The sequence below is a fragment of the Myxine glutinosa genome, chromosome 2 (assembly GCF_964187855.1).
Source record: "Myxine glutinosa chromosome 2, kmMyxGlut1.1, whole genome shotgun sequence".
NCBI lineage: Eukaryota > Metazoa > Chordata > Myxini > Myxiniformes > Myxinidae > Myxine > Myxine glutinosa.
Genome location: NC_136262.1, coordinates 177,776,482 through 177,801,101, shown reverse-complemented (window position 1 = coordinate 177,801,101; position 24,620 = coordinate 177,776,482). Strand labels below are relative to the sequence as shown.

The window sequence follows — 24,620 nt, the reverse complement described above, 5'->3', positions numbered from 1 at the left end:
ATCTCTGAGCATGATGTACTTCTGAAGGTAAAGTGGGCTGCGCCGTATGAATTGAGGTTCCAGAAGTTAGATCCCACTGTATTTCTCTAAAATAGTACACCCTGAACTGGTATGCTGATACCCTGAACAAATTACCTACCTGTGGAAGGGTAGATTGATGAAGCTTTTGGTATAACAATAGGTTTGGTACATAGAAGATAAGAAAAGTGAGAGATTCAGAGAATGTGGAATGGATTTTGCACAGGTGTGATGGGTTTCCAGGTTAAAAAAAAAAGAAGTTCCAGCCACGTACTAGAAAAAATGCTTACCTATTACACCATGAAGTGCTTCAAGAGTATAAAACGCCTAAAAAATGGATCAACTCCGCAATGCCACTAACACAGGCTGCAGAATCTTCCTGGTTCCAAAAATACAAACAAATCACAAACTCAAGACAGTATGAAGATGAGGTTTTCTGTGGTCGATCGAAGATGTTCAAACATAAATCGTGGTTCTTACGCTGATCAATCTGAGCTGTACGTATTCCAAATTCGAACACAGCTCAGATAAAGAATCCAGAAAAACTCCTTGTTTTAGTTTCGCTGTACCCCCATGTGATAAAAAGTGCTGTTATATGTGCCGTGTTCCTGTTCCACATAGGTACCAAATTGAGCATCACCTAATTTTAGAATATCTTGTATAATAATGTGTGTGTGTGTGTGTGTGTGTGTGTGTGTGTGTGTGTGTGTGTGTGTGTGTGTGTGTGTGTGTGTATGTGTGTCCGTGTTTCTGTAACAATCTTTCCCACTGATTGGTTGGATAGGTGGCCTGACTCCACCCACCCATGGTTTCACCTTGATGAAAAATTGTATGGCCGCCATTTTGGTACTCACCGCTATGTGAAGCCAAAGACGCCTCGGAGCTGTCATATTCCCAATACATTTACCCTTCATTGTAAAACTACCAAACCGGCAGTTAAAAGGATTTTGAGCCGATATGTGTTACGGGCCTGGTAAATATCGGCCTTGGCGATCGAGACAGCGGTCTGTTAACTTATGTACCGCCCAAATAACTATGTGGCATTCTCTCAAGCAGAGATTAAACCCATGTCATTAGAAACTTGTCCAAGGCCATTATTTACTTTTTTAGATTTTCAATTCAAAATATTAGATTTTTGCAAATGCTATCGTAAGAAAAACATTGAAACCATGTGCATAAATGGCTTCCGGCTGAGTAACAGAGACACGTTTTCTCTCCACTGCACATTTCCAGTATCCCCACACCTGCTTAGTGGAAGACAGAAGATCAGTCTATGAACAAGAGTGGCAATTGTGTAAAACGGTACAAACACAATTTGCATTGCATATCTAAATCTATAAAACACAGTTTGTGTGTGTGTAATGTTACCGATAGACTCCAAAACGGAGAGGCTCACGTGCTTGATATTTGGCATAGACATGGCCATTGAGCCTGGGAAGAACATGGCCGACCTAAAAAAAATTATTTCATAATATTTTTTTACCATATTTTTACCTCAGCGCATTTCAGCGAGGAATATTATGCATGGAATCTGACCGGTGGCAGAGCAGCGCACTGATTCGCTCAGAGCGATCACGTGATGTTCCTTGCCGCCATTAACTCAGTTACGCGTTTGCACGTATTTCAGAGCGAAAAGCGATTGCGTTTTTTCAAATTTCAGCGAGGAACATTGCCATTCACACCACATAGGTTTTTTTTTCTTTCATCTTTACGAGATCCATATTTTTTATTCATATTTACCTCAGCGCATTTCAGCGAGGAATATTATACACGGAATCTGATCAGGTGGCAGAGCAGCGCGCTGATTCGCTCAGAGCGATCACGTGATGCTCCTTGCCGCCATAAACTCACAGTTACGCGTTCGCACGTAATTCACACGTTCAAAACAAACAAGATCCGAGAAGCGAGTTGGTCGAGTCGTGCTAACCAAGATGGCGACACGGCGGCTTCACTTTTCACGGAGTATGAGCGTTCTATATATTTTCAATTCAGTGCGCCCGACTCGCTCACGTACTTGATTTGTGGCATAGACATGGCCATTGGGCCTTCACGGTGTAATTTGTGCGAGGCTTTTGTCCGAGTGAGCTTGAGTCGAGAGGGCGAATGTACGGGTTGGGAATGTATGGGTCTCCCTTCCCCCGCCCGGCAACGCCGGTACTGGAGGGCGTCACAGGATCGGTGAGTCTCCAAAATCCGCTTCGTGCTGTTGTGAAGATGCAGGACGATGTCGCGATTGTTGTGCTGCTCTCCGACCATGAGAACTGCAACGTCATTGTTGACTGGCCCTCCCCCTTCCCTCCCCCTTTCCCTTCCCTCCCCCTCCCCCTCCCCCTCCCCCCTCCCCCCTCCCCCTCCCTCCCTCCCCCTCCCTCCTCCCCCTCCCTCCTCCCCCTCCCCCTCCCTCCTCCCCCTCCCCCTCCCCCTCCCTCCCTCCCCCCCCTCCCCCTCCCTCCCCCCTCCCCCCCCCCCCCCCCTCCCTCCCTCCCCCCTCCCCCTCCCTCCCTCCCCCCTCCCCCTCCCTCCCTCCCCCTCCCTCCCCCTCCCTCCCCCTCCCTCCTCCCCCTCCCTCCTCCCTCCTCCCCCTCCCTCCTCCCCCTCCCTCCCCCTCCGTCCTCCCCCTCCCTCCCTCCCCCTCCCTCCCCCTCCCTCCCCCTTCCCCCTCCCCCTCCCTCCTCCCCCTCCCTCCCCCTTCCCCCTCCCCCTCCCTCCCCCTTCCCCCTCCCCCCTCCCCCTCCCTTTTCCCCCTCCCCTCCCTTTTTCCCCCTCCCCCTCCTTTTCCCCCTCCCCCCTCCCTTTTCCCCCTTCCCCTCCCTTTTCCCCCTTCCCCTCCCTTTTCCCCCTCCCCCTCCCTTTTCCCCCCTCCCCCTCCCTTTTCCCCCTCCCCCTCCCTTTTCCCCCTCCCCCTCCCTTTCTCCCCCTCCCCCTCCCTTTTCCCCCTCCCCTCCCTTTTCCCCCCTCCCCCCTCCCTTTTCCCCCTCCCCCTCCCTTTCCCCCCTCCCCCTCCCTTTTCCCCCTCCCCCTCCCTCCATCCCCCCTCCCCGCTCCCTCCCTCCCCATCCCCCCTCCCCCCTCCTCCCCCATCCCCCTCCCCCGCTCCCTCCCCCCTCCCCCCTCCCCCTCCCTCCCGCTCCCTCCCCCCTCCCCCCACCCTCTCCCTCTTCCTCCCACTTCTCCTCCCCCCTCCCACCCTCCCCTCCCCCTCCCCCTCCCCCTCCCCCTCCCCCTCCCCCTCCCCCTCCCCCTCCCCCCACCCTCCCCTCCCACCCTCTCCCCATCCCTCCCCCTCCCCCTCCCCCCTCTCCCCCTCCCCCTCCCCCTCCTCCCCCTCCCCCTCCCCCCTCTCCCCCTCCCCCTCCCCCCTCTTCTCCCCTCCCCCCCCTCTTCTCCCCTCCCCCCTCCCCTCCTCTCCTCCCCTCCCCCCCGTTCCCCTCCCCTCACCCCCCGTTCCCCTCCCCTCCCCCTCCCCTTCCCCCTCCCCCGCCTGGCAATGCCGGGTACTTCTGCTAGTCTACTATATAAGCATGTGAGACCCGACTACTTTAAATAAAAGTTGTCCAGTCAGTTCAGAGCAAGCTCTAGTTTACCTGTGCAACAATGAGGTTATGAAGCACTCTTTGCACAGGAAATTGTTTCCTCCTTTCCTTCCCCCCCCTCTCCCCCAAAACAGAGGGGCCTGTCAAAGTCACCCCCCCCCCCCCCCACCCACCCCCCACCCTCGGCGGTACTCCTGCTAGTTTCTTTATAAAGCGATCTGTGAGGATTAGCTGTTAAACCCCACGTCGTCGTGCACAATGAGTGTGAAGAGACCCGCGAGTCTTGCCAAGCTGACCTCGTATCAAGAAGCAGCAACAGAGTATACCTTTAGCGGTGTAGTATGGCATTATTTAAAGACATTAGCATGATGAGAGAACAATGCAAAATGGACGTACACATGGAATCGCTGCATCTATTGCGCATTCGATTGTTAAAGGTTCTCCGAAAATGAAGCCACTACTGTACCACACTGAAAACCCACGTGTGCATGGCTACCTCAGGCCACAGCTTCCAGACATATGAAGGTCAAATCCTAAGGCTTGGATGACCATGATGACCTAAGGCTTCTCCCAACTCACAATCACACACAAGATATGCAGCAAAGATATGTGACAATAAATGACCCGAAACCAATTGTCTTCTTCCTGATGCACATATCCACACGGTTAAAAGTAAATAATGACCTTGGACAATGTCCTTATAAAAGGCCTTTGTCCATTGCCATTATTTACTTTTAACGGTGTGGATATATACATACATACATAAATATACACACATTAAGAAGAAGATCATTGTTTTCGGGTCGTTCGTTGGCACATCAATTTTTCCGCATACTTATCTTGCGGGGTTGTGAGTTTGACAGGTGACCATGGCAGGTGGGGATGGGGTTTTTGAAGGCTTGGAGTGGGGGAGAGGATTGACACCTTAGGGTTGGAAGGGGGAGGGTGAGGACTTGGGGTTTGTGAGAAGGTGTGTGGGGTGGGTTGAAAGGCGGAGGAGGTGGGAGAGTTGAGGACTTGAAGCCATATTTTACATTACGTGGAATTTACACGGATTCCTGTTAGTGTATATCTTAGAGGGTGTGTGGGGTGGGTTGAAAGGCGGAGGGGGTGGGAGAGTTGAGGACTTGAAGCCATATTTTACATTACGTGGAATTTACACGGATTCCTGCTAGTGTATATCTTACTATAATTCACCAAATGTCCGTCCGTCCATTTGTCTGTCTGTCTGTCCGTCCGTCCATACCCAGGTACCGCAAAAACGGCTGAACCGATCGCAACGATATTTTGGGTGGGTAATCCTGGGATCCCCTGGAGTAAAATAGGCTATGTTGTTTTTCCAATTTCAGCTTTGGTCTCTTTGGTCTCCAGCATTTTCAGGTTTGGACTCCCGACTAACGTTATTATCCCGGGTACCGCAAAAACGGCTGCACCGATCGCAACGATACACCTCCATGCCCGTGGGATTCCCACGGGTGACCCCACTAGTGAATATAATGAAGGAAATGCATCTATCTCCAGCCACTAACAGCTCCTAGTTATATCTATATACATATTTTCAAGTGATTGTGTGTTTGTATGCTATTCTTTCACAGCCGAATCCGCCACCAGGAAAAGCTAACCCAGCCTGTGGTAGCACTGGGAATCTCCCCCTTCTCCTCCTTGCAATATTGCAAGAACATAAGGCACACACTGTATCTTAAGAAATAAATAAATAACTTATTAGACACGAGTCAAAATAACAGCATCTCAGGGCATACAGACGCAAAAACAGTTAGGAATTCCACAAGATCAACGACCCCCATGGGCCCACACATACACAATCAATCAAAACAAACCAGGCAAGGAAGAGAGAGAACAGCATCGGATGAATAATCACCAAGAAAACCCCCCAATAATCCTCAGGGCAGAAACTATGGCTACCTGCGGACTCATGGCACTCGACCAATCACTGCATCTCCACTCGTTGATAAACGAGGCACCTGCCATATGTGGTGTCCTCAGGGCACAGTGAACCAATCATGGTTTGATGCCTTGTACAGCCTCTGTCCTGAGGCCCTCTCCTCCAAGGACGTACATTAATCCAACCTCATCCATGAAACAAAGGCCCACCTCCCACATGCTCCCACATGCTCCCACATGCATCCATGACTTTGTGTGTTTGCAGTTTAAGGGAAATGATTATTTAATTATTTTACCATAACTTACTAACTAGTTATTTGGTTTTCTGCAAAGTGAAATCTGGATAATTCCACCGGTCTAGTATACCCAGTGGTGTCTATAGAGGGGAGGTTATGAAGGAAGGAAGCACACATAACAACAACGTTGGTAGAAGCAAGCAACAAAGACAAATTACAGGAAAGGAGGAGTAAAAGATATTCCATACCAACGGTATGAATTAAATAATAAGATGGAGGAGTTTGAAACTATGGTAAGTTGTGAGGATTGTGATATAGTTGGAGTAAGTGGGATCTGGCTTAATGGATGGATTAAATGGAAGAGAAAATGGGAGGAGGCATAACAAGCTGATTAAGACTCTTGAATCGAGAGAAATGGATGTGGGATTCCGTGCGGATGGAGAATATGGGCAGGAAGTATTGTAAGGTATTCCTGGAATGCTGTTACCAGGCTCCTAGCTTGAGGGAAGAGCAGGATACAAGTAAGTGAAATGGTAGGTTTATTCAAAAGTTGTTTTGCTTCATCATTTACTCAAGAACAATCAGGGTAATCTCCAGTAGCTGAGAGTATCTATGTAGGAGGTGAGGAAGGGCTTTTGGTGGGGTTCTAGGGAGGAGTGAAGGATGCTAAAAAGCCATGATGGAAGCTAAAAGAAAGTAAAGCTCCAGGGCGAGGTTCTATTGATGTGTTTATGGGGTATGGGGCAGTGTTTAGAATTTAAAGCCAAGTCGCACCATTCGTGTTTCATGTAGTTATACTGTAGGTCTTTTGAAGTATTGTATGAAGGACTCTTATTAGGGATCACTGTCTCATGTATAGCCAATGTGAGAGATGGGCCTGGTCCATATTGAAGGTGAAGAAAGGGGGACGTGGGGGTTGGGAGCAGGGCAGCCCATATCGGCAGAGACATAGTCGATGACTGTCTAATGTACTGTTTATATATTAGTGATGTTGGTTCTTTTTGGTGTCCAAAGTCACTGCCCCAAGTGTGATCAGCCGAGGTGTGTGTGTGTGTGTGTGTGTGTGTGTGTGTGTGTGTGTGTGTTTGCGTGTGACAGGAATGGTGTTCAGTGTGATGTGTGGTGCAGCACTATGTTTCTTGGTGTAATTTGTTAAAAGAGTGACTGTTAGCTTGCGGGGCTACTTTTAGTCTGTTGATGGTGAGCCAGGTTTGTAGGATGCTGAGGAAGGGTTCAAGCTGTGCTGTGGCGGTGTTGATGTTGCCATGGGTAATGGTGATGGTTATCTTGAGGGGCTACTTTTAGTCTGTTGATGGTGAGCCAGGTTTGTAGGGTGCTGAGGAAGGGTTGAAGTTATGCTGTGGTGGTGTTGATGTTGCCATGGGTAGTGGTGATGGTCATCTTGTCCAAATATGAAGCTATTTGTATGTTCTCACGTGGTTGTGGAATGTTGTGCATGAACAGATTAAAGAGTGTGGGGGAGAGGACTGAGCCTGCCTTGAAGGACTCATTTAGGAAAGTATCGTGTTCATGATGACGTGCCGTTAAAATTATGACTGTATGAAGGGTAGTTGGCAAGCCAGTGTTTTGTGTTGTTGTGCATGTTTATGTTCAGTATTTTATTTTGTTTGTGATCAAGAGTTTTGGGAAGGCGTCAAACGCTTTTTTGGATGCATATTGTAGTGAGAATGATGTCTTTTGGCAATTTTCTTTTGTTGAAGCCATCAAAGGTGGTTTGGTGTGAATCTGTGGTTGGTGTGTGACAATGGAATGTGAGAGTTTGTGAGTACAAGTATGAGGTGTTCTGTAACATTGGAGGGTATGCATAGTAATGTGATAGGTCAGTAGGATTTGTGAGCAACTACCCATGGGAAATATAGTGTGTTAACAATGACGTCATCAGTCACATGATATGACAGTCATATTGGATCACAAGAAAACCTTTTAAAATCCTCCTCTCTGAAACTGCTTAACTGATTGATGCGAAACTTTACATCTGTGATCAACTACACGTAGGAAATGCAATGTGATAATGATGACATCATTTTGTCACGTGGTGGCAGCCATATTTAGATCAAGCGAAAACATTTACGCGATCTTTTCTGAAACTGCTTAACCGATCAATGTGAAATTTGAAATATATAATCGACTACCTTTGGGAACACTTGATTAAAAGAAGTTGGTTCAAAGCACAATATGGCTGCCACTGACATCATGATACAGAAAGTGAGCAATATGTCAAAAATATGAATTAGACATCTTGGAGTTGCATCTTATCAAATATGGATAATTTTGACACAACAGGAAGTGACATCATCATACCAGTAGTGGGAAATATCTCAAAAACGAAGGCTCATAGACAGTAGGGAGTTGCACTACTGTGAAAATCATGTCAATATTACCTGAACGATAAAGGTTTATAAATCCAGCTCTTATTTTTACCCTGATTCACCTGTCACTTCACTTTTTGGCAACGAATCAGGTAAGCTACAGGACCATTCGTCCTCTCCTTTTTGTTTGCATTGAGATATATCGCTCTGTTTATGATAATTTTGATAGGTAGGTGATCTGAAAGGAGTTATTGCACTTTTCTCCATGTGGTTGCGCTGGAAACAATGGAAAACAGAATGTTCCATCTGGTGATGAGTTATTGTCGTGTGTGTGTGTGTGTGTGTGTGTGTGTGTGTGTGTGTGTGTGTGTGTGTGTGTGTGTGTGTGTGTGTGTGTGTTTTGTCAAGTATGAATAACGAATTTGCTTTTGTGGCAATAATTTGGCCTCTGGAGATTTTTTAATTTTGAAAGGTTGAAATTTGAGTGTGTTTGGTGGTGGAAGTGCTTTTGTGTCTTGCATGATATCTGCGTATGTTATTGATTTATGTGAAGAGGCCTTCACCTCTGGCATCTGTGTGTATCGGTGTATAGTTGGTGAGGGTCGGTTTTTGTTTTTCTCAAGTAATTTCGTTTCTTGTATGATGGCTGTTATGTTGTTGTTTGTAAGAGTGAAGTGTTTAAGTTGTCTGGCCTTGCTGATGAGGCCGTCTGTGTTGTGTTGAAGGATATTGAGGTTATTTGTGCGTTTTTGCGGTTGAGGTGTTTGGTTGTGTGCAGATGGTAGTGGTGTATGGAGTGGAAGTGATGAGGGTGGTTGTAATGAGTTTGGGACTTGTGTAGTTGCGTCGATATTTGGGTCTGAGCTTGGATTCCGCTGAAAGTTGCTGCCGCGGGTCCAAGTTTGTGTGTAGTCTGATTGTTTACTGAGGGAGTGGTGCAGGCCAGATGGAACCATTCACCGCACCTAGTGCAGTGGATGAAACCCCCAGCTCGTGATGGAGCTATTGATGTGAGTTGTACATGTTGGGCAAATGTATATTGTGGTGGACCCGAGGTTAGTTTCTATGTCTCTGGCTAGAAGGAGGATAAAGGGGAGAACTGCTCCAAAGACGGGAAAAACTTCGTTGTGGATGTGATGCATTTGTGAGTGTGATGGTTGATGACTTGAGTGTTTGTGTATGAGGGTGTCCTCTGGAAGATGAAAGGGAGTGGGCCTGTCCATGGGGACCGATCAGTGCGCTGACAGTGGCCGAGCTACCCTGACAAATTCGGAGAGCAGGGAAGAGTGGTGCATATTTCCTCCTTCCTCCCCTCCTCCCCCTTGCCCGTATTGTGTTGGGGGGTACAACCACTGCGAAGAGGCATCCCCGATAATTGCAGTGTTTAGGTTTTATTTGCAGTTGCTCTTTGACACTTCCTGTGTTCCTCAAAGGTACTCACCTATTAACTTGGACCTGTAATTGTTTGCTTTTTTAATTCCTGGTTTTCTGGTGGTGACCCAACCAGGATTGTAGCGTATTAACAGTGTCGGCAGTACCAACGCTCTGTATGGGGCAAGATACACATGATGATGGTCATGATGATGACTAGCTGAGGCCAGGTAAAACTTAATTGCACTATATCCCTCCTTTGGAATATCAGCAACTTTACCTTAGGGAATTTAATTATTGATCTGCAATCTGGGAAAGAATTGTGAACCACTTTGTGACTAACCATTGTGACTTGTGTGCTCCCAATCTTGCAGGCCAGGTTTTGACTACAAGCTATCTGCATTACAACAGTGATAACCCAGAGGTTCTCCTCGTTCTGGAAGCCGGTGACGAAGAAAAACCACCCCATACTGCTGTGGCTATACTGATGGTGACGGTTCGTCCAAAAAGTGGCCTCGGACTACAATTTAATCAGAATTCATACTCTGTAAGTGCTTCAAAGAGCTTGACAGCAGGAGCTCAACTGGCCACAGTCAGCCTGACCAGCAGTGCAATTGGCTCGACAGACTTTTTTGTTGCAGGGCAGGGCCAACTAGCAAATGCCTTTATGCTGGTGCGACGGGCCAGAGCTCCCCATGAGGCCCAGCTGGTTGCAACTCGAGAAGTGAATTTTGAGGAAGTCCATGGCTCAGACACACTGACCCTCATAGCTTGCAACCGCAATGATCCTGCAGTTAATGGGACAGCAAAGCTGATGCTGCATATTCAAAGCACCAAGAAGACTGAAGTCAATTTCAAGGACATAGTGCTGAAAGTGCACATTGAAAAGACATTGGAACTTGGTGAAGAAATCCTTCAGTTGTCTGCGAATGGACCAGCCGGATTCACGTATCAGATCGTAGCAGGGAATAAGGATGCGATATTTCAGCTAAACAGGAAGACTGGTGCTTTATCTCTCAAGAAACGACTCGACCACGTCACTCAAAATGAATATGAGCTGCTGGTCTCGGTGAAACCACCGGGTCAGCAGGTCTGGTCAAAAGGTGGTCCGATTGGGTTATCTCTTGCACGGGTTTTGGTGGTGAAAGCAAATGAGCTGAGCCACACCCCGAGCTTTGCAGCACCACAGTTCCATGTAGGTGTCCGTGAGGGCTTTCCTCCTACACCGCTGCTCGTTCTCCAGGCTGGAGATGCCGATCAGGGATTGAGCTACTCACTCCGAGAAGAGCCAGGACAGAGGGGGGGACTTGAAAAGCTGGCACTTAACCCCACAACGGGACAGGTAAGAACATCAATAATAATGAGCTTACTTATTATCCTGTCACAACTTTCCCTCGACATTTTAAAGTACCAATTTCTTTATAATATCAAGGTAATAAAAGTCATATGAATGAAGGCAAAAAACATTCTACTTCCTCCTTTGCATGCAGCACAAGGCTGCAGGGTCACACCATTGGCTGAGAGTGCAGCTGATGGGGTTCCCCCTGCTGGTTAGGGCAGGAAGTTGTAATTTGTTCATGGGCTCGTCTACTCGAAAGACAACATATCATCTTTAACATCCACCAGCTTTGCCTTGGTGTTGACAGCACATGAATAGGGCCTTCTCAACACTGTCAAACCCGACCTTGTCCATTCTTGTCCTCTTTTTCACAGTCATGGAGCTCTCTTTGCACACTTGAGAATCTTCTCTGCTTTTATTTTGCACCTCATCAACCTCTTGAAGATGTAATTCGTTATTTTTTTTATTATGTGCCTTAGTTAGTGAGGAACCACATTTTGAGGCCATTTTTCCCCCCAGAGCAGGGGTTGCCCATTTTCGGGCACTTTGGTCCTCTTTTTGAAGGAATGTTTTATGGCCGGATGCCCTTCCTGCCACCAACCTTGTTAGTCGCCCCTTGCGACACACAGGGAATTACCAGTGAACTGGTGCTCAATTTGCCGACCTCCGAAGGATGACAGGCTGAGTCAACCCCCCTGGCATTAATTCAACGATCGACCGGGATTCGAACCCAGGATCCTAGGATCCCAAGCTGGCACCCTAACCGCAAATCCAACACTAGGCTTATCCTTCGTTAGTGAGGCATGTTTCAATTTCTCTACAATTTCAGGTTTTGTGACTCTTATGACGTATGTTTCTTCGGCCCTCGATGCAAAGAAGATCCACCGGTTTACCTTGATGTCTTTTGGAGGACATGAAGCCGGCTGTCCAGTCTGCTTTTCGATTGTGGAGGTTGAAGACACCACTTCATCTTTTGGTTTGGCCTTGTGATTTTTGCCTCAGGATGGACACACTTGTTGCAAGCCTTCCAAAATGAAAGAACGTTACTCTCAGTCGGGTTAGCTTTTCATGCTGAGAAAGCAGGCTCCTTGACTGCAATCTGTCTCCGCACAGGTTGAGTGGATGGATAGGAAAGTCGCAGGCCGGATGGGATAAACTGGTGCACGAGAGGAGGTAGACCTATGTGAAGGTATTCCCGCACGGAATCGATATCAGGTACTGTGGAGATGGTGGTCCAATCCCTTTGTGAGAGGGCAGGTTGAAGTCCCTGCCAGTTGGCCTGTGCAAACAGCCATATCCTGTGTCATTGAAGTTGCTCACTTGCAATAGCCAGAGACATGTGGGCCTTGAGAAGAAAGTGATTAGAGGTCTGGAGGTAGAAGCCACTGGAGGTAGAAGAGGAACAAGAGAGATTTGAAGCAAAGTTAGTTGTTACTGGGTCCAGGAGGGAGGACGTACAGTCGGAGAAATCCAGGTTGGGAAGTTTACAGATTGGGTCAAACCCACAGTCACAGACGTCCTTTTATGAAACGCCATTGCTCGTTGTTGCCAAGGCAACACCCAGCTAGGATGATAACAGTGGAAATTGCCACAAATGAGAAACAGAGAGTTGAGTTGATCTCTTTGAGAAGAAACAGAGTGTGTCGTTAGTCATCATTGGAACCACCTTTAGAGACTATTTTTCCCCGCAGAGCAGGGGTTGGCCTTTTTCTGGCACCGTGGTCCCCTTTTTGAAGCAATGTTTTATGGCCGGATGCCCTTCCTGCCGCCAACCCTGTTAGTCGCCCCTTGCGACACACAGGGAATTACCAGTGAACTGGTACTCAATTTGACGACCTCAGAAGGATGACAGGCTGAGTCAATCCCGCTGGTGTTAATTCAGCGATCGACCGGGATTCAAACCCAGGATCCTAGGATCCCAAGCCACACCCTAACCGCTAAGCCAACACCAGGTGGCTGCGGAGACGTTTTACGTTTTAATCACGTGGTTGCGAACATTTTAATCAATGTGGGAACTGATTGAGCTTTTATTAGGCGATGCTTTATTAGAAAATGAAGAACGACACTCTCAGCGAGCGATACAATGAACATTTTTCATAACGTTGTGTACCGTGTCTGACGCCTCATTGGGTATTGAGATGATCAACCATAATATGTTAATTGATATCCAGCTTTGTTTATCTACCTGAACAGGTGAGCACACGGGAACCTCTGGACTTCGAAACCCAGCGGAGATACATGGTGCGTGTGCAGGCCCACACGTCACATGGTCTGCAAGCAGAGACCAGCTTGTCGGTTTGGGTTCATGGACAAGATGAGTTTGAACCTGTCTTCACTCAGGTAGGGATGCTTTGGAAATTTTAAAGAATTCATCGTTAACAATTTATAGGGAGGACAGTATGGCTTGGATTAAGCGTACTCAACCTTGAGCTATTTAGTGCGTTTTTGATTTCTGTCCCAATTATAAGTCACCACGGTGCTTTGCAGGCATCATTGAGTTCCATGTCCACTTGAAGGCTGTTAATCCAGGTGTCCCATCTGCCACCATTCACTGGTGAACATTGGAGATGCTACAGTGTCTTTTCAAAGTGTCTGCTATTCTTTCCCAGCAACCGTGGCAAATTACAAATAGCACAGGATGGTTTTGGGTGAATGTATTCTGAATGCCTCAACTCTGTGTTTGCCTCTAAATCTTGTGTCCCAAACCCATCCCTCTCTGTACCCACCGTACACTCTCTTCAATCCCACTCCTCCCTCCAGGTCTTTAAAACGGCTGTTCACCACCATCTCTTATCTTCCCCAATCCAAAACCTTGATCTTTTCTACCCCCGCTAATTTCACCCCAAATCCACTTTTTTGAGGTGACTTTTGTCTTCTTTCCTGGAAGTCCTTGGTCCTATCCTGCCTCCCCCCAGGCCCTCTGCCTCCCACACATCTCCCGATGTCCCTGCCCTCAAATGTTGTGTTTGTGTGCGTCCTCCCCTTCTCTCCCCATCTTGTCGACCGCTCCCATTTTTATATACTTTGTTTACTTGTTTGTTTGATTTGTTTGTTAAATGTTAGCTCTTTCACGAGCCTCGACTCCGTATACAAAAAAAAAAAAAAAAAAAAATGCCAGCGAAGCCGGTGTTGTGAATGAACGCGTATTATGTTGAAAAGCCAGATTTTGCTGGATCCGTTGAGAATTTCGAAGCTTTGACGCTCCAAATCGCTCCATCGAGGCCGCCATCTTGCGGATGCGGAAGTATGCATAAACAATTACGAAAAAGTTCAATAGAGGCTTTGGCTTCGCCGGCTCATTGCGGCTTTGCAGTATGGTCATATTTAAATATGCCAATTCGCTGGATGAAAACCAGAGACATCATGGAAGTGGGAGAATCATTTATAGTATAAAAGGATACGTACGTCACTTTGAGGTCCACCCATTGCTTGTACAGTTTGCCTGACACCACCTACAGTTTCTATATTATGGCCGCCATGTTGGTGCTTGTACTGCCATGCAAAGTCAAAGACATCTTTGGAGCTGTCATATTGACAATCGCCGGGCTCTCCCTATAATGTTTCCCTTCAGTGTAAAACAAACAAAGCGACAGTTAAGAGGATTTTAAGCCCATAGGCATTACAGGCCTTGTGAACATAGGCGGCAGCGATCAAAGCAGCGGTCTGTTATCTATACACTGCCCAAATAACTATGTGGCATTCTCTCAAGCAGGGCTTTTACAATGAAGGTTACGTAGGTCCTTGCTATTATTCCAGACTATTCTATTGATACTATAAAAGGCGCCATGCGTGTGTCCGTCTGCCCATGTGTGTGACGCTTTATTTTAAAGGATTCCTGTTGTTTTAGAGTAATAAAAATGGTACCGGGTGAGAAAAGGTACCTTGCTACTGCAGGGTGGCACAATCACATTATCACTGTAGGGGAGTTGCACAATCACCTTATCACTGTAGGGGGGGTGGCACAATCACCTTATCACTGTAGGGGGCTGGCACAATCACGTTATCACTTTAGGGGGTGGCACAATCACGTTATCACTGTAGGGGGATAGCACAATCACTGTATGGGTGTGGCACAATCACTGTAGGGGGGTGGCATAATCACGTTATCACTGTAGGGGGGTGGCACAATAACGTTATCACTTTAGGGGGTGGCACAATCACCTTATCACTGTAGGGGGGTGGCACAATCACCTTATCACTGTAGGGGGCTGGCACAATCACATTATCACTGTAGGGGGGTTGCACAATCACCTTATCACTGTAGGGGGGTAGCACAATCACCTTATCACTGTATGGGTGTGGCACAATCACTGTAGGGGGGTGGCATAATCACGTTATCACTGTAGGGGGGTGGCACAATAACGTTATCACTTTAGCGGGTGGCACAATCACCTTATCACTGTAGGGGGTGGCACAATCACCTTATCACTGTAGGGGGTGGCACAATCACCTTATCACTGTAGGGGGTGGCACAATCCCGTTATCACTGTAGGGGGTGGCACACTCACCTTATCACTGTAGGAAGGTGACACAATCATGTTATCACTGCAGGGGGTGGCACAATCACCTTATCACTGTATGGGTGTGGCACAATCACGTTATCACTGTAGGGGGGTTGCACAATCACCTTATCACTGTAGGGGGGTGGCACAATCACCTTATCACTGTAGGGGGTGGCACAATCACGTTATCACTGTAGTGGTGGCACAATCACATTATCACTGTAGGGGGGTTGCACAATCACCTTATCACTGTAGGGGGGCGGCACAATCACGTTATCACTGTAGGGGGTGGCACAATCACCTTATCACTGTATGGAGTGGCACAATCACGTTATCACTGGAGGGGTTGCACAATCACGTTATCATTGTAGGGGGTGGCACAATCACGTTATCACTGTGGAGGGTGGCACAATCACATTATCACTGTAGGGGTTGCACAATCACGTCGTCATTGTAGGGGGTGGCACAATCACCTTATCACTGTATGGGTGTGGCACAATCACGTTATCACTGTAGGGGGGGTGGCACAATCACATTATCACTGTAGGGGGGTTGCACAATCACGTTATCACTGTAGGGGGTGGCACAATCACCTTATCACTGTATGGGTGTGGCACAATCACGTTATCATTGTAGGGGGTGGCACAATCACGTTATCACTGTAGGTGGTGGCACAATCACCTTATCACTGTATGGGTGTGGCACAATCACATTATCACTGTAGGGGGGTGGCACAATCACCTTTCACTGTAGGGGGTGGCACAATCACCTTATCACTGTAGGGGGTGGTACAATCACCTTATCACTGTATGGGTGTGGCACAATCACGTTGTGTGTAGGGGGTGGCACAATCACGTTATCACTGTAGGGGGTGGCACAATCACCTTATCACTGTAGGAAGGTGACACAATCATGTTATCACTGTAGGAGGGTGACGCAATCACGTTATCACTGTAGGGGGGTGGCACAATCACCTTATCACTGTTGGGGGGTGGCACAATCACTGTAGGGGGGTGACACAATCACTTTATCACTGTGGGATGGTGATGCAATCACCCTATCACTGTAGGAGGGTGACGCAATCACGTTATCACTGTAGGAGGGTGACACAATCACGGTATCACTGTAGGAGGGTGGCATAATCACCCTCTCACTGTAGGAGGGTGGCACAATCACCCTCTCACTGTAGGAGGGTGACACAATCACTTTATCACTGTGGGATGGTGATGTAATCACCCTGTAGATTTTGTGCTCGTTTTCCTAAGTACCACACTATTTATTTGTTTGTTTGATTTATTTGAACTCCTGAACCACTGGATTGGATCAGTTCAAAGCTGGTGGTTGTACTGGTGTGTTGGGAAAGTTTTAGGAGGTAAAAGCATTCATAGTCATAGCCCACACGTTTCAGGGTGGGGTTGGACCCCACATTTTCTATATATAAATGTTTATCGTATGGAAAGAACGTTTCAGTGAAAGAAGACACTCTGAGAGACGTTTGGGACGAATTAAACTATCGTCTCGATGTTGTCCTTGCAGCAGGTGGACGGCACATAGAGCATTTATAAAATGGTTAGTAAAACTTGATAACTCATTAAACCGTTTGTAACTTTGTATGTAATTGTAACATGTTGCCATCGTGAAATATACTGCTTTGAAATTGGGTCGTACGTTTATCGTACGTTCGTATCGTACGTACGTTTATCGTACCTCACCATGTGGAAGGTGGTATTTCAAGTTGTAATAAAATACGCCATCGACGTCATAAAAGTTAGGGAATTAACCCATCCTTATGGAAATATTATTTGATAGTGACAATAAACAATATAATTGTTGGTTTTGAATGTTCAATATTTATTCCATTTTTATATTTTTTACACATGTACACATCTGTTTCGTATAATGAATAAGGAGATTAGGATTTGGCTGACACATCATCAACAGCATATGGGATTTTAAACCTCATTTCAGCTTCTTAAAGCAAGCGCTCAGACCCATAAAGCATATGAGCCACGGAAGAGGAAGTGGTTTTAGGGTCCCATAGCCTTTGTTTTGTCCATGATAGCCCATGGGTCTGAATACCTGCTGCATTATAATGTGTAATATGTATCTTCTTCACCCCCACAGACGGAATACCATTTTGCAGTGCCTGAGGGTGCAAGAGCTGGACAGATCGTGGGCCAAGTTTCTGCGCGGGATCGTGATGCGGGTCTTGATGGCCTTGTGCATTATACCTTGCCTGATGGCCCGACGTTCCTTCTGATAGACCAGTACTCTGGGGAGTTGCATCTTGCGGTGGATGCAGGCAAAGCGCCGCACCCAGGTCCCCGGGTGATCTTGGTTTCCATCCTTGCTGCTGGTTCTCGAACCGGAGCAAGAACTTCACTTGCACGTGTTCGGTTAGATTTGACAGCCACGGGACTGGGTTTGGGTTCAAGGCCAGGAACAGGACTGCTGGGGCCTATCCTCGCAGGATTTCTGGTTGCTGCCGGACTAATGCTACTTGGAGGCCTCATTGCTGCAGTTGCAGTCTGCATGCGGCACAAAAGGCCTCTGACCCCAACTGCTTCAAAGTCTATCAGCAAATCCGAGCCAGCGCTTAGCATTTGTGATGGCAGCGGCAATCCCTACGAATATTCACCACCTGGATATGCAGCTGAGACAGACTGGGAAGATGCAGAAATCCGAATGATCACAGAGAGTCGGCGCTCAGGAGACGGTCCTGGGCGTGTTCCCGACTCTGGAATCCAACAAGATGAAGACCAACTCTCTGAAACATCCGGTCATTCTGACAAAGTTGATTTAGTGGTGGACCCCGTATTTGGTGGATCTTCGCATTCACCTACCAGTTCACCAAACAGAGTCTCTGCTTTTGTACAGGTTCAAGCCTCTGTGGGTGGTGGCAAGACAGCTGGCCTAATGATTGAAGACTGGGAGAAGTTACTGGATTGGGGCCCACAGTTCAAAACATTAGCTGGAGTCCTGTTTGAAATATCGGGCCTGTGGGATGAGCGATTGGGCCTGCCGGTTCCCGCCGACCATCCCGGCGCTCCTCGCACAAGAATCATGCCTCCGCCGCTGCTCACGTCTGTGGCTCAACCCGGGGCACGCTGCGTACCACCTCGGCCCCTTTACACCCGCACCAACTTACTGCCCATGCCAGCTCCACCCGCATCACCTTTCGTTCACTCATCATCTCCTCCCGACGTGGCTCGACAAGTGCCTATGACCCCTAGGCTGTCGCCCACGATGTCGCCGCTTCCCTCACACTCGCCTCCAGCATCTCCACGACCACTCGGGTTGCTCCCTTGCGCACCCAATCTCGGTGCCATGCAAGAGCATCCAGAGCTGTGCATTTGAAAACTTTTTCTTATTGACCCAACTTAGTGGACTCATTAGTGTTTGAACTTTGATATTTCCATTAACTACTTCCCACATTGACACAAAATGGATCTTCAACAGCCCGTTAGGGAGTGGTTAAACGATGGATGGCAAAGTTGTTCAGCTCATCGCACTCTCAGTCGACGTGTTTTTACAGTGTTACAATCGAGCCACGAGCAAACACACCAGAGGTGGAACATTGGAATCGGGTTTGCTTCAGGATGCACCAGCAAAAGTGTTATTATAAATGGCTGTACATATCAATAAACAATCGTTAACATGATCACAAACATGTGTCCTTTCACCATCAACTGAAAAGCTTTTCACACATTAAAACAGGAACCTTCATGTTATGTTTAGTTGCATGGTGCTTGAAGGTGGTAGATGTTAGTACCTTCAGAAAGGACAATCTGTCTGGGGTCTTAGAGAGCTCCTAACAGGGGAATTCGATTTCCTTTTGTCCTCCACTTTCAAATGTCCGTCAAATCCAGGAAAGGAACGAGACGCGACCCCACCTGCCGATCGAATCGATGTATATCTGACTGTGATTCGACGATGGACTCGGCCATGCCGGTTTGCATCATGACCGAGACATCTTTCGGCCCTTGATGCACGAGTACCCCAGTTGATTACCTTTGTAGTTGAGAATCCGTCCAGAGAGCTCGCACACAATGGCTTACCTTTATCAAGAAGGTACCAATTGTTGTTGTTTCTTTGTTCTACACTCAGTACTTGAACCGGACGCATTTTCATCAGTTTTGTATCGTTTACGTTATTCTATCAGAATCGTGATGCCCCTGAAAATACCAACAGTTTCCTTTTTATCACTTAGAACCAATAAAATGTTTTATACCGCCCAACCGGATATTGGGAATTGTCTCCTGCACTTCCTTTCTGCCTCGTGGTGAATTCTGGGAAAGGTATTTCTAGTTGAATGACATTTCTTTGTTTGTCATCGATCTGAAGGTAGCTGTTTACCCTGGATGTGGTATTTAGACCTCAACAGAAAAATGCTTCTTTAACATCAACTGAACAAACAACCCTTCATGCGAGTTACCTCCGCCATTGAAAGTGGACAGAGGCTATGTTTTCACCCCTGTCTGTTTACCTGGCTGTCTGTGAACAGGATATATCTCAAAAAGGACTGGACGGATTCAGACAAATCTTTCTGGACAGGTTAGGTGTGCGACGAGGAAGAGTTTATTAAATTTTGGTGATGATCTGAATCTGGATTCGATGATTTTTAACTGATTCTTCACCATTGAGTGGTCGGACCAAAAACGGTATATTGGGCGATATCTCAAAAACGTATGAACGGATTCGGACGAAACTTGGTATTCGGTATTCGGCCGCATTTTAAAATAAAACTTTGCATATGCAATCAACTTTGGGAGACACATGGAATATGTAACGATTTTTTGGATTTAACCCCTGGGTCATTCACCAGGGGATGGGGCTCAAGGACACAGGGTCAAAACAGGGAAAAAAATTACCTCTAAATTTGATATCTGGTTATTCCTGGTGGAACTTTTTGCCATCCCTCAACCTTCCTTTAGGTGGGAAGCGTGGGATTTGTGATGGCGCGTCATCGACTTCGCTCTAGTTCTGTTTCATACTGCCATGTAACTAATGATATTTTGTGAAAATTATTTTCTGAGGTTTTGATCAAATGAACTACCATAAGACATGGTGTCAAGTCAGAGGCCAAACGGTGATTACATCCAAGTTGATGCCCAGTTGAGTCTCCGGACAATTACTGTGTCGCAACTGGAATGTCAAGAACCCAGATAGTTCACCAACGACCTTCAGGAATGCATCTTCCCTGCCTGGTCTAGGCCTTGCCGTGGTGCCAGGTTGGAATTGGTTATTGTTTGTTTATGCCTGCAGGTTAACTTGGAATAGGTATCACAGAGTAATGTCTGAAACAGCAGTGTTTGCACATCTCCCTCTAGCTGACTATAATAAATGTCTTAACAAAACGTCTGACAAAATCTTGTGTTGCTCTGCAGTACCCTATCTCGTTAGTATGATGGATGGCAACGTGTGCTCGCTCCCTCGGATGGGCGTTAAATTGGGCGTCTCGTCTAATAACATTTGTCGGTGGATGTTAAAGATCCCACGGTGTCTTTCACAAAAGGTGCGTGAGCTATCGGTGGTACCCTGAACTAACTCCAATTTCCTGCTCTAACCTACAGGGGGTGCTGCAGACCTCCCAGTTGAGTTCATTTCGTGTGAACAAACTGAATGCATCATGCATCTCTTACTCATCATCTACTGGGAAGTCTGGTAAACCTGTCTCCATCAATCTGCTCAACACAGCAGTTCAGCTCAGTTGTCATAATGCTGATCCAGGTTGCATCAGCCAACTTCACAATGCAGTACGCAAGGTGCCCAGCAATGCTTCACCTTGGATCTTGGGCGACTTCAATTTACCCGACATTGATTGGATTAACTTCATCTTCAAACTAGGTGGAAGCCACCCTGCCCAGAGTAGAGCAATGGTTGAAGTAGCTCTCAGCCACAAGTTACACCAGAAGGTTGATAAACCCACTGGAGAACAACTATTGGAGATGCCTCTTAATGGTAGTTGTACCCCCCAATGCAAATCGGGGTCAGATATTCCCCCATTCTTCCCTGCTTCCCGGATTCATCAGGGCAGCGTGGTCGTGGTCAGAGTATACCGATTGGTCCCCGTGGACCAGCCCTTTCTCTCTTTCTCTCTCTCTTCTCTTCTCTTCTCTTCTCTTCTCTTCTCTCACTATGAGGATAACTTCGTGGAAGTCGTGGCCCTAACTTCGTGAAGGCAAGGGTACACCATCCTTGATGTGGGGGATCTTTGGGTCGCTCCTATAAGATCGATCGGCTATCTCCATTCTGCGGAACTGTCTAGGGCTATACAACAACAACAACCCACTAGAGATGGAAGCATGCTTGATCTTAGCTTCACAAATGACCCATCAAGAGTGGCCCACTTAGAAGCCTCCCCTGGCAACAGCGATCTCGATATGGTGATCATTAACATCGACTTTAAACCCAAAGTGAATCAACTTCCTAAACGCAGGATATTCCTATATCAGAAACTATACTTTGAAGGAATATCCAGGGACATTCAGCAACTAAACAATAAATTAACAGATGAGTACCTATCGTCGCACGGTACACAAGTGTGGTCAATTTTTAGAGATACTCTTCTAGGTAGCATTAAGAAACACTTTTTTGTATACAAGATCGAGGCTCGTGTAAGAGCTAACATTAATCATAAAAAAACCGACACATAAAACATAAGATAAAGGGAGCGGGAGACAAGATGGAGAGAGAGAGAGGGAAGCACACAAGCACAACAGTAGAGAACAGGGACATCGGGAGATCTGTGGGAGGGACATTCCTTCAATGAACAGGGGCATTCCTTCAAAGATGAGCTCGACTAAGCTAAATCTTCCTTGGATCAATCATAATATCCGTAGAGCAACCCTGAAGAAAAGTCGTTACTATAAAAAGGCTAGAAAAGTAAATCCCAGTGCTTCGTGGGATGAATTTAAGAAACTTCGTCGAGCTACTGATAGGAGTGTGCACTCTTCTTTCAGAGCCGACATCAGAAGTATCATCGGTGGAAGTCTGAAGGAAAACAAGTGGGAGAATTGCTTTGCGGTACATGTCCCCTCCCGATGTGATGTTTTCTCTAACTCCAAAAAGGGCATAACTCTGTGAAAAATTGATGAAACGCCCTGAAACTCGAACTACTTCTGTAACTTATCATAATAAAGCTATGTACCAAGTTTCAGTTGAATATGTTAAAGGGTATGGGGAAAAGGTCTGGAAAGCCACAGGTGGGACGGCTGGACGCAGAGCAAACCTATATAGTCCCCTCCGGTGAAACCGGAAGGGGACTAATAACACCAAACCCTTAATCTTACATGAATTACCTGAAATCCAATAAATGAAAAACCACTTGGTATATCATCAATTAAATCTAAGGATGGAGAAATTTTAACCAATTCAACGGACATGGAAGACTTGCTCAATGATCACTCCTACTCTATATTCACTACGGAGGATCGATCCAGCTGTTTTTCTTCCAGGAAGCCTAGGATCCCAGACATACACATCGTTGCTGGATCAGCCACGGGAGTCGAGAAACTCCGACACGACCTGAAGCCAAAGAAAGCTCCTGGTCCAGACAAAACCCCTACAGGTTCTGAAAACTTGTGCACCAAGTATTTCCAATGTTTTAGTGAAGATCTTTCCTCATGAAGTCTCCCAGTTGACTGGTTTAATACCAACTTCATACCGATTCTGATAAAAGGAAACAGGTGTGATCTGGCATCCTATTTCACTTACCCTTGTTAACCACCCACCTTCCCCCGACCCCAATCCCTCCTTCGACTACTACCACGACCACTACTACCACGACCACTACTAATACGACCACTACTACTACTACTACTACAACGACCACTACTACCACGACCACTACTACCACCACCACGACGACGACCACTACTACGACGACGACCACTACCGCTACTACAACGACCACTACTACTACTACCACGACCACTACTACGACCACTACTACGACGACCAGTACTGCTACTACTACTACTACCACCACGACCACTACTATGACGACCACTACCGCTACTACGACGACCACTACTACCACGACCACTACAACGACGACCACTACTGCTACTGCTACTACTACCACCACGACCACTACTACGACTACCGCTACTACTACTACCACGACCACTACTACGACGACCACTACTACTACTACTACCACCACGACCACTACTATGACGACCACGACCGCTACTACTACTACGACCACTACTACAACGACCACTACCGCTACTACTACTACCACCACCACGACGACCACTACCGCTACTACAATCACGACCACTACTACCACGACCACGACCACTACTACGACGACCACTACTACTACTACTACCACCACGACCACTACTACGACGACCGCTACTACTACTACCACGACCACTGCTACCACGACCACTACTACGACGACCGCTACTAATACTACCACCACGACCACTACTACGACGACCACTACCGCTACTACTACTACCACTACGACGACCACTACCGCTACTACTACTACTACCACCATGACCACTACTACGTCGACCACTACCGCTACTACTACTACCACCACGACCACTACTGCTACTACTACTACCACCACGACCACTACTGCTACTACCACCACGACCACTACTGCTACTACTACCACCACGACCACTACTGCTACTACTACTACCACGACCACTACAACCACGACCACTACTAATACGACCACTACTACTACTACCACGACCACTACTACCACGACCGCTACTTCCACGACCACCACTACTACTACCACCACGACCACTACTACCACGACTACCACGACCCCTACTACAACCACTTCTACCACGACTTACTATTACTACTAGCACGACCACTGGTACGATCACTACTACTACTACTACTACCACCACGACTACCACGAACACTACTACCACGACTAACTACCACTACTACCACGACCACTACTACGATCACTACTACCACGACCACTACTACGATCACTACTACCACGACCACTACTACTACCACCACGACCACTACTACCACGACTAACTACTACTACTACTACTACTACGACCACTACTACCACGACCACTACTACTACTACCACGACCACTACTACGATCACTACTACCACGACCACCACTACTACTACTACCACGACCACTACTACGATCACTACTACCACGACCACCACTACTACCACGACCACTACTACCACGACTAACTACTACTACTACCACGACTAACTACTACTACTACCACGACTAACTACGACTACTACCACGACTAACTACTACTACTACCACGACCACTACTACTACTACCACGACCACCTACTACTACTACAACGACCACTACTACCACGACGAACTACTACTACTACTACTACCACGACCACTACTACCACG

The 24,620-nt window shown here is 47.1% G+C and overlaps 1 protein-coding gene across 1 annotated transcript in view; it reads left to right on the top strand.

The window, feature by feature from the left end:
• Positions 1-19,483, top strand: part of LOC137421054 (protocadherin-16) — a 39,522-nt gene extending 20,039 nt beyond the window's left edge. Inside the window, exons 9-11 of the mRNA XM_068106726.2 lie at positions 9,765-10,732; positions 12,923-13,069; positions 17,356-19,483. Of these exons, the coding sequence (XP_067962827.2) occupies positions 9,765-10,732; positions 12,923-13,069; positions 17,356-18,588 (2,348 nt within the window). The 3' untranslated portion in view covers positions 18,589-19,483. The remainder of the gene's footprint in view (positions 1-9,764; positions 10,733-12,922; positions 13,070-17,355) is intronic.
• Positions 19,484-24,620: the final 5,137 nt, after the last annotated feature.